We start from the raw sequence: 11,704 nt of genomic DNA, 5'->3' as shown, positions 1-11,704 counted from the left end.
CACACACAGACACACAGGCATACACAGACACAGACACACATAAAGACACAGGCACAGACACACAGACACAGAGAGAGACACACACAAACACAGACACACAGACACATAGGTAGACACAGACACACAGACAGACACAGAGAGAGACACACACAAACACAGACACACAGACACATAGGTAGACACAGACACACAGACAGACACAGAGAGAGACACACACAAACACAGACACACAGACACATAGGTAGACACAGACACACAGACAGACACAGAGAGATACACAGATACATAGACACAGACACACAGACACACAGGTAAACACAGATACACAGACAGACACAGACAGATACATAAACACACAGACATAGACACACGCAGAGACAGACAGACACACACACAGACACAGAGATGCATAGACACACAGGTACAGACACACAGACACACAGGAACACACAGACAGACACACATAAAGACACAGGCGCAGACACACAGACACAGACACACAGGCACACAGGCACAGAGAGAGAGACACACACAGATATACACAGAGAGATACACAGACACACAGGCACAGAGAGAGAGACACACACAGATATACACAGAGAGATACACAGACACACAGGCACAGACAGAGAGACACACAAATACAGACACACAGACACACAGGTAGACACAGACACACAGACAGACACAGACAGATAGACAGACACACAGGTAGACACAGATACACTGGTAGACACAGACACATAGACAAACACAGAGATGCATAGACACAAAGGTACAGACACACAGGCACAGACAGAGAGACACACAGACACAGATACACAGGTAGATACAGACAGACAGACACAGACACACAGGCATAGTTACACACACATACAAATAAACGAACGTAATAAACATGTAAAAAAACAAAAGAATACCCTTATCAAATAGCTTGTTGTCAGTTCTCTGTGAGCCTGTGCCTCTTTCCTTTAAAATGCATCAATGGAAATCAATAGTGTGAACTTGTCCTCACTGATGGATGGAAAAGCTTGGTCTCACTAACTCCTGAAACGTTAGCCATTGCTTGTCACTCAGTGGACATTGGGCTTCTTGGCTGTAATTATATCTGTTAAGTCTTTGCATTTATAACAGGTTTAAGCACAAAGCTGCTAGATAGAGCGTGGGCTCTGTGCGTCTCTCGCTGAAATTATTTAAAAAAAGAAGACCTCTTATGGAGCAGAAGAAATATCTCTCTCAGTGGTTAAGGGCACTTGTTGCTCCTCCAGGGGCCATGTTTGGTTTCCAGCACCACAGCAGGGGAGATGATGGCATGAGCTAGCTGGATTCTGAATGTAAGGAAGTTGAAGAATAGGTAGAGATGGGACAGCCTGTGTGTCTGTATCTGTATGTCTGTGTGTCTGTCTGTGTGTCTGCCTGTGTGTCTGTATGTCTGTGTGTCTGTCTGTGTGTCTGCCCGTGTGTCTGTATGTCTGTGTGTCTGTACCTGTGTATCTGTGTATCACTGTGTTTGTGTCTGTCTGCCTGTGTCTGTGTTTCCTGCTTCACCTTCTGTCCCTAAGTGAGCGTTGGAGTGTTAAAGTATATCGTTAATGTGTTAGCATGGCATATCTCAGGGGCATAAGAGGTAACAACATACAGTTCCACTCAATATCACCATTGGTTTTCTTTCTTTCAGAGAATTAAGGATGGCAGCACCATTGACTCAGTTAAAACGATCTGTGTGGGGGATCATATCGAATGTATAAACGGAGAAAATATTGTTGGGTGGCGTCACTTTGAAGTCGCTAAGAAGTTAAAGGAATTGAAAAAGGAGGAACTCTTTACTTTGCAGTTAATAGAACCCAAGAAGGCATTTGGTAAGTGGTGTGTGTGTGTGTGTGTGTGTGTGTGTGTGTGTGTGTGTGTGTGTGTGAGAGAGAGAGAGAGAGAGAGAGAGAGAGAGAGAGACAGACAGACAGACAGACAGACAGACAGACAAAGAGAAACTGGCTTCTTCCCCTTGTTTATCTAAGAGTCAGGATACTGCTGTGTGGGGCCCTGCACTTTTAGCACACCATCTTGTCCACCGTACTAGGGAAGAACAGACTATTACAGACAGCATTACTTAGAAGGAGAGCAACTATGGAAGGGGGGAGAAAAGTTGCCCATTGAAAGACCTTTTTCTTTTTCTTTTCTTTTTTTTTTTTTTTTTGGTTCTTTTTTTCGGAGCTGGGGACCGAACCCAGGGCCTTGCGCTTCCTAGGTATGCGCTCTACCACTGAGCTAAATCCCCAACCCCAAAGGAAGGACCTTTTTCTAAAGCAAGTTCTGTATTTGCAGAGTCAGATGTCCAGCGAGGGAGCTGGAGATGGGGCTGTGCCACCCTCTGCTATATTGTTTCACTGTGCTGAGCAGGGAGATTTCTGACGGGGTTCTTCAAACTCCAGTTGTTTTCCAGGGACCCAAGTAGCAGAGGCTAGCTTTGTATGGAAGTGGTGCTCAACACGGTCATCCGTCATCCGTTCTGTTTGACAGACTCAGAACACTTTCTCCTTGACATTTAGAGTTTGGGACGTCATGAAGTGACTCCCTCTTTCCTGTCACATCTGGTTTTAGCCACAGCAGCTGTGTCTCGACTCTTGCTGACACCTCCAGGACCATTCCATGGTGTGAGAATGTGCCAGCTTCTCCTGCTACTGAGCACTATTTTAATTCGTGAAGTCCTCATGCCCGGCGGTGCTCAAACATCTTCAGGAGAATGATCTGGGCCTGCCCTGACTCATCCCTGATCCCGCCCCCCACACCCTGTGTTCTTGCTGATGCCCTCATAACACAAATATTTTTTCTAACTTGTCTCTAACATTTTCCCCGCCTCAGGGCAATGGGTGAAATTACATATTGCCCTCCTCCTTCCAGTGAGTGACAGATCGCCTCTGTATCCATGGAGTTAGGAAGTACTCCCTGTTACCAAATGATTGTTGGTTAATAGAAACGCAGTGGGAATTGTGTTGCACGTAGGAAACAGTTCCACTAGAAGGCTGAGAGAAGCGTGCTTGCGGCCTCATTGCTTCTCAGGGACTACGGTGGGAGCTCACAGTGGTGCTGCCAGACTCCTGCCTATGTGTCAGCCCCCATGCCTTTCTCCCCCTGAAGAAAGCAAGGCAAGCACGGACCTCTCTGTGGCGGCCCCTTCCCACAGGGCTCCTCCAAAGTTTGTTCTTTACACTGATGGGAGCTGGGGGGCTTCCGTACATTGTCCTACACAATGCAGACTCTTTGTAATGCAGAGCTATTCTCTGTATAACTTAAGAAATCGAACTTCTCCCTATGTTTATCTCTAACACTGTTTCGTTAGGGTTTGTTGTTGTGAAGAGACTCGATGGCCATCATAACTCTTACAGAGGGAAACATTTAATCGAGGCTGGCTTACAGTTTGAGAGGCTCAGCCCACTGTGGCAGGAAGCATGGCGGCATGCAGGCAGACAAAGTGCTACATCTTGATCTGCAGGCAGCAGAGGAGATTGTCCCACGGGGCATGGCTTGAGCATATATAAGGCCTCAAAGCCTGCCTCTACAGTGACACATTTCCTCCAACAAGGCCGCACCTCCTTAGTGCCACTTCCCATGGACCTTTGTGTTGTAACTCAAGCTGCTTTCAAATTCACTGTATATGGAGGATGATCGTGAACTCCTGATCCTTCTCCCTCCCTTCCAAGTACTGGAGTTACAGGCATCTACCATCACATTCAACTGTTGTCGTATCCGTGGAAACCCTTGGAGTCCCTGTGTCTACATGGGACGTTGCTCATTCCTGTTCCTTGTTGCTGGACTGGATGATAGTTTCGAGTCTTACCAGGGTCGTTGTGCTTAGTTATACTGTTCTATGTTCTGTGATTAACCCTTGCCCTCCTCCTTCAGTATCGGAGATGTGTAGCAAATACCCCTATGTGCTCAGTCTCTCTAGAACCTTCTGTAGAACCTTGTGGAGTCCATTGACACACGGAGGAAAAGCTCCTGAGTGAGTTTTTCTCACAGGAAGATATTGTGTTAGAGACCACGCTCTGCTGGTGCTGGGTTGGGATGTCTGCAGGTTCGTGTGGGAGCAGTGGCTGGGTTTTTCTCCACGAGCTGATGGTCTGCAGGTATTTTCCTTTCAGTGAGATAATACTTCACTGTGGCCCCAGCATGGGGGTCTCTCTCAGAAGGAAGCCCTGCCACTCAGCCACCTTCTGACCCTGGGTTTTTGCTGCTCTGCTCTTTGTCCTTGGAGTAAGGTGAAGTGATTTGTTGTTTCTCTGGCTTTTCCTTGGTGTGTAGGTTTTCTGAGGGAGGCAGGTCTCCTGGTTCTCTTGGTCCCTGTCATATTGTCTGGGTATTTTCCTTCCTTTCTTCATGCATTTCCTAGAACTATTATTGATGTAGGGCCAGGAACTCAATTTTTTTTCTTTTTCTTCCCTTCTTTGTTTCTTTCTTCCTTTCTTTCATGTCTTAGTCAAAGTTCCACTGCTGTAAAGAGACATCATGATTAAGGCAATTTTTTTTTTTTTGGTTCTTTTTTTAGGAGCTGGGGACCGAACCCAGGGCCTTGCGCTTCCTAGGTAAGCGCTCTACCACTGAGCTAAATCCCCAACCCCGGCAATTTTTTAATGTATTTATTTATTATATATGAGCACACTGTAGCTGTCTTGAGACACACCAGAAGAAGGCATCAGATCCCATTACAGATGGTTGTGAGCCACCATGTGGTTGCCGGGATTTGAACTCAGGACCACTGGAAGAGCAAGTTAATGCTCTTAACCACTGAGCCATCTCTCCATAAGATTATGGCAATTCTTATAAAAGAAAGCATTTACTTCATGTTGGCCAATAGCTTCAGAGCTTTATTCAATTATCATCATGGCAGGGAGCATGGCAGCACTCAGGCAGAAATAGCTGAGAGTTCTAAATCTGGATCTGCAGGCAGCAAAAACATGTAGCCTGGCTTGGGCTCACCTCAAAGCCCACCCCCAGTAGTAAACTTCCTCCAATAAGGCCACACTTCCCAATCCTTCTCAACTAGGGCCACTGCCTTACTATTCAAATGTATGAATCTATGGGGGCCATTCTTATTAAAACCACCACAGGGATGAAGGAAAAAACATTCCATTGCCTGTTCTTGGACTATATATATGGAGTTCTTGGATTCTCTAATTGTCTAGAATGTACTAATACTCTAACTTTTTTGGTTTTGGTAGATATCAAGAGTATACTGGTACATTTCTTTCAACAGGTACCTTCTGAACCATTGGTGTGTGCTGATTTTAGAGTGCTAATGATTTAAGAGTAATGATGTCGGCCATTTATTGATAGCTTACCCTATACCATCTGTGTATTGTACTCTTGGGATATGCTAAGATCCAGACGTACAAGTTCCTATCTAGTCAGGTGAGATGAACATGAAAATGAATCAAGTGACAAGGCACTCCTAATCCTAAATGCTGTCACTCCCTGATGAGTAAACATTCAAATCTAGGAGCTGGTGACTAAGTAGTCAAATATATGAACTTCTCAGGGGTCATTCTCATTCAAACCACCACAGTGATCAAGAACTTGTGATCTTGCGGCCTCTAAGTTCCAGGTGCTGAAGTCACAACTGAGTACTAATGTGCCCTGTTTCTGCAGTGCTAGGGATTGGGACCAGGGCCTGGAGTACGCTCCACAGCACTCCACTAACTGAGCTCCATTCCCAGCTCCAGGGAAAACTTTGTTACAAACACTGGTCTGTGTCAGTTACAAACGTTTGTTTGTGTGTACTAATAGTATACATTGTACACGATCATGTATCCATTTCTTACCCAGACACAACGAAACCACAGCTTCTAGGCTGGAGGACTTCCCTACTGGGAATGTGAGGCGAAGATTTCCCCACGGTTTCCCCTGGTTAGTTGCTGTCTGATCCGGTTTTCTTTCTTGATCTGGAGCCTTCCGTGCCCTTGTCATGGCAGCCTTCCAGCCCTTATCAAGTGTTGCCTGGAATGTCTCTAAAGATACTTTTTTAGGGCTTGGCTCGTTCCTTTCTCCTGTGCCTGTGTAAAGAAAGGGACATAGCTTTCGCCATGAGCTCAACCCCTGCTCATGGCAAACCCAGACTGCCGCCAGCTGTGAAACCCAGTTGAAACCACTCTTGAAAGCAGACCAGACTGACTGGTTCCTTTTCCCAGGAGACCTTTGAACTGTTGGGGATAACTGCTGGATCAGTTTAAATGAGTCTTAACTCATTTACCCTGGAGAATCTGCCCGATGTGTGACTTTTACCCTTTGAGCAAGGAGGCTCCCAGAATGAGACCTGTGTTTTCCCAGTCAGAAAGGGAGTTGGGAGGAAATGGTTTCCTCTTACGTCTGCGGGTCAGATTAGGGGGAGGGGAGTTAGGTTTTGTCTGATTTTAGAGGATTCCTCAATGCGAAGCTCTCTCTCTTAACATCAGAATGGGATGTTAAGTATGTGGAACAGTGTGATTAGCCCTTGGAATGACACATTGGGAGAATGACACAGTTCTTTGTCATTTTGCTAATCGCTCTTTCAAATGCTGCCCTGTAAACCTGAGGAGAAAACTGCTTACTCCTTTTCAAACAATTAAACAACAACAACAACAACAACAACAACAACAACAACAACAACAACAAGAACCTTATATCCCCTTCCTCTTTTCCCTTCTTAGGGCCTCACTATGTATCCCTGGCTGACCTGGTGCTCACAGTGTAGACCAGGCTAGCCTCAATTTTTCAGAGTCAATTCCCTGGCTTCTGCTTCCTAAGTGCTTGTATTACAGAGAAGCCACATGGATCTTCAGAAGATGATTTTGACTATGCTACATTTAATATAAAAAATTCAGCTACAGATACTTTTGGTTGTTCCCTGTATGTGTTGGACTCTACAAACTACCCTGGGAACATATGAAATAACTGATAAGATGAATCCTTAGGACAGTCATCCTGCCAGGTGCTGTGTGATAATGAGTAAATGTCTTAACCTTTCGGTGCCTTGGCTTCCCTATACCAAAAGTAAAGATGCTGGTAGACTTTACCACGTTAGTCTGTTGTGAAGACTACACTGGAAAGGTTGTACAGTACTCCTTGGTACATTGAATCTTCAATATTAGCTGTTATCACACAGGTTAAGCATCCTTTACCTCAAAATCTAAAATCAGAAACGTTCCCTAACTGACAGTTTCCGAGCACGAGGCCTGACTAGGAATGGAAAAATCCCGTGCCTGACTCAATGGGTTGGGCCACAGTAAAATCACAGGTGCAACAAAAATAACGTTCACGGTGGCCTTCGGGTTATGAGCTGGCGGTGTATGAAACGAAGTTCAGGTGTAGTCTTGACTCCTGTCCCCAGCGTACCCCTTATACACAGGTAGGTATCCCCAAATCTGAAAACCTGAGAGCTGAAACGCTTTTGTCCCCAAGATTTCAGACAAGGACCCTTCAGCTTGTGCAGTCACTGCAAGGATAGAGCTTTTCTGCAAGGAGTGATTTTAGCCACAGAAGAACTAAAGGAGGCAGGGACAGGAATGGCTGGCGAGAGCAGACACTTGTTGAAACTTGGCACTGTCTCACCTCAGGTCAAATGGTGAAGGATAGCAATATATTATGACAGAAGCTACCATTCACTTTTGTCAGGGATCTCTGTCTCTCTCTTTGTCTTTGTCTCTTTCTGTCTCTGTCTCTCTCTCTCTCTTTGTGTGTGTGCACTTGTGTGTGTAATAGATGTGTGGAGGGACATGCATGTGAGTGTGGTTTACATGTTGAGACAGAGGAGGACAGTGGGTATCTCTTATACACTCTGCCTTGCTTCTTGGAACAGGGTCTCTCACTGAACCTGAAGCTCACAGTTTCAGCTGGGCTAGCTGGTCAGTGAGCTGCTGGGGTCTGCCAGTCTCTGCCCGCCAACCCTGGGGTTTGAGGGGTCTGCCTCCACGCTTGGCTTTCTTATGTAGGTGCTGGGGATTCCAACTAAGCTGTTCATACTTAACTACGAGTGCTGGATCCACTGAGCTATCTTTCCCATCTACTTTCATAAGTTTGTTCTAAGCAAGAAGCCATCCAATCCCCAAGGTCATTCTAAACTTAAAGCTGTTTTCCCAGGGCCTATGTGAGAAAGCTGCAGTGACCAGAGCAGTGACCAGAGCTGCCTCTTGCCTACTGCCATGCTGAGTCACTGTTTGCTATCTTCAAGGGCATTTACAGAAAGAGGCGAACACACTAAGAAGCCCCTAATCTCACTAGTAGGAGTTAACACTTACTGGATGTGCGACGAAGGGGAAGATGAAGGACTCTGAGCCAGGACACTGGTGTTTGCCTCTTTCGTGAGTCCTATTAGCTCAGTGATCACTGGTGTTATATGACCCACATCTGTCTGCTTTCTACTCTGTAACATCTCTGAATTTTACACGAATTATGCATGTAGGGTACTTGGACTAGGGCTTGAGTCTCAGAGATGCTGCCAGGCCTCGTGCTTTTCCGAGTTAATCCTCATACGACTCCAAGAAGACTTTCCCAGATGAGTAAACTGAGTCCTGGGATGGTTTAACTGTGCATTGAGTCACCTAGGGTGGAGTGGAGGTGTAGGGAGAGAGAAATCTGGCCAGCTCCGAGGTGTTAACAGTGTGTGTTCCTGCTTTAGAATCTCCCATAGGCTCAGAGGCTGCCTCGCTGTGATGCAGACTGCACAGTTCACTTCCGAGCTGAGTATAATAAATAAATAAACAAACATATAATATAAATGTATTATAATATAATATGTTTATATAATAATGTATAAATATAACAACTTATAAATGTATAAATAAATATATATAATGAAACATACATAATAAATAAATATAAATATAATAAGTGTGATTGGTGGGAGTAAGTGGTAAGGCTGGGTGGGAACTTCCCAAAGAGAGTGCCATGAGACAGAAGGCTATGCCAGGCTTGCGCTGATGTCAAGGACCAGAGAAAGCATTGGGCCAGCTGACCAGATGACACAGGGTGTTAGAACCATGAGAGCGAGCGGTGGTTTTACAAGAGACTTTTTTCACCCTGGCTTGGCTTGAAAGTAGACACACTGGACAGGGTGGGGCCATGATCACTGAGAACAGCCTCATTTCTTTGGATCCTGGGATGGAAATAAACTCCACCCAAACAAAACTAAGACAGAGTCTTCTCACGAAACCCACAGCTGGGGATTGGTGCAAGCATGGGCAAGTGCACACGTGTGGTGTTAGTGGGGGAACAAGGATCCACTTTTACAATTATTTCTGCTTTTTAAAAATTCTTTATTTTATGTTTTTACAATTTATATGAGTACACTGTAGCTGTCTTCAGACACACCAGAAGAAGGAACTGGATCCCATTACAGATAGTCATGAGTCACCATGTGGTTGTTGGGAATTGAACTCAGGACCTCTAGAACAGTCAGTGCTCTTAACCGCTGAGCCATCTCTCCAGGCCCTGCGCTGACATTTCTTAGGTGCGGAATTGTGGATTTACATTTCGTTAGAACACACTGTGGAAGTCCAATGGGCATTGTGAGGGGGGATAAGGGAGCAGGTAGGACTAGGTGAGAAAGGAGCTCTGTGGAAATCACACTTGAACTTGTCCTGGGACTGCGGGAAGAACATGTCTGAAGGCAGGAGGGTTTGGAAGGTGGGTGGCCATGAAGAGCACTGGCCTGTAGGAACCGTAGCAGGACAGTCTGCAAAAGCCACTTAGAATAATGTCAGGAGAGCTTGGAAGCCAGGCGGGGAACATATGCTTTCTCTGGAGGCTGAGAGTGAGACATTGCATACTGGTTTTAAAAGTGACACAAAATGAAGTTGTAGGAATTAAGTCAGAGAGCTTAAGTCAAATGCTGCTCTATATGACTAGGGAAGGGGCTTTGGTGTTTCTCTGGCAGTTTAGTAGACAGGAAATGCTAAACGCTTGGGACTATGAACTACAGTAGGGATTCCAAAGAAGAAAAGGAGGAATGTTTAAGCATAAAAGTATTTTTTTATTCTCCCAAATTAATTGTTGTCTCCAAGATTTATTGCCTCAGTCTGCTAACCTAGGCCTAGTCCTGGAAGCTTCTAGACTCCATACTATCTAATCTAGCCTAGAAGGTTTTTAGCCTGAGACCTAATGCTGACTGGAAAAGCTCCCCAGTTCTTTCTGATCTCCAGCTGGCTGGTTGAACTCAGCTGTCTGGCTCAGACGCCTCTCCCAGTTAACTGGTTCAATCTGGTTTTCCTCTTGACCCCTGAATTGCTCTGTGGGGCCTCTAACTCCAGCAGTCTTTTCTCATCTTCTGGCCCCATCTCATTCTCTGGCTTGTTCTGTGTTCACTTGTGTCTGGTTTGTTCCTCAGTCTGTCTCTGCAAAACTCTCCTGGTAAAACCCGCCTCCTTCTCCCTCTGTGCTGCTCTACTCTCCCTCTCACCTCTGCTGCACTGCTCTCCATGAACACTGCTGTATTCCTGACCGCACTCTCTTCCTCCTGGACTGTCTGTCTCTCCCCTAAGTAGTTTCCCTTCCCTCTCTCTTCTTGTGAGAGATGGCTATATTCTATCCTGTCAGGTCTTTGATTTGTCACTTTGTCTGCCACTCAATTAGACATCACTTTCTCTTTTTCTGTGAATATTTTTAATTTACATTTCAAATATTATTCCCTTTTCCCGTTTTCTAGCCATAAGCCCCTATCTCACCCCCTCCCCTTCTTCTATGAGGGTGTTCCCCCTCCCCAATCACTGCCCCTTCCCACCCCACCCCCTGACATTACCCTGCAGTACCAAGTCTTGGCAGTACTAAGGGCTTCTCCCATGGTGCCCAACAAGGCCATCCTCTGATACATATGCAATTGGAGCCATAGGTCAGTCCATGTGTAGTCTTTGGATGGTGGTTTAGGCCCTGGGAGTTCTGGTTGGTTGGTATTGTTGTTCTTATGGGGTTGCAAACCCCTTCAGCTCCTTCAATACTTTCTCTAACTCCTCCAATGGGGACCCTGTTCTCGGTTTAATGGTTGGCTGCTAGTATTCGCCTCTGTATTTGACATGCTCTGACTGAGCCTTTCAGGAGACAGCTATATCAGGCTCCTGTCTGCATGCATTTCTTGACTTCATCAATATTATCTAGTTTTGGTGACTATATATATATATATATATATATATATATATATATATATATATATATATATATATATGGGCTGTATACCCAGGTGGGGCAGGCTCTGAATGGTCAATCCTTCAGTCTCTGCTCCAAACTTTGTCTCCATATCCCGTCCTATAAATATTTTTGCTCTCCCCTTTTTTTTTTTTTTTTTAAATATTTTGGACTACCAGGTCATATGTTTTTTTTTTTAATTTTTTTTTTTATTAACTTGAGTATTTCTTATATACATTTCGAGTGTTATTCCCTTTCCCGGTTTCCGGGCAAACATCCCCCTCCCCCCTCCCCTTCCTTATGGGTGTTCCCCTCCCAACCCTCCCCCCATTGCCGCCCTCCCCCCATAGACTAGTTCACTGGGGGTTCAGTCTTAGCAGGACCCAGGGCTTCCCCTTCCACTGGTGCTCTTACTAGGATATTCATTGCTACCTATGAGGTCAGAGTCCAGGGTCAGTCCATGTATAGTCTTTAGGTAGTGGCTTAGTCCCTGGAAGCTCTGGTTGCTTGGCATTGTTGTACATATGGGGTCTCGAGCCCCTTCAAGCTCTTCCAGTTC

General features: G+C 45.4%; 1 protein-coding gene across 1 annotated transcript in view; it reads left to right on the top strand.

The window, feature by feature from the left end:
- Gipc2 (GIPC PDZ domain containing family, member 2) overlaps positions 1-11,704 on the top strand; it is a 79,317-nt gene that overhangs the window by 36,078 nt on the left and 31,535 nt on the right. The window contains exon 3 of the mRNA NM_001037210.1: positions 1,679-1,859. Coding sequence (NP_001032287.1) covers positions 1,679-1,859 — 181 coding nt within the window. The remainder of the gene's footprint in view (positions 1-1,678; positions 1,860-11,704) is intronic.

This window comes from Rattus norvegicus, chromosome 2 (assembly GCF_021556685.1).
Source record: "Rattus norvegicus strain SHRSP/BbbUtx chromosome 2, alternate assembly SHRSP_T2T, whole genome shotgun sequence".
Classification (NCBI taxonomy): domain Eukaryota; kingdom Metazoa; phylum Chordata; class Mammalia; order Rodentia; family Muridae; genus Rattus; species Rattus norvegicus.
Note: the sequence above shows the minus strand (reverse complement) of the source record. Positions and strands in the feature narration are given on the sequence as shown.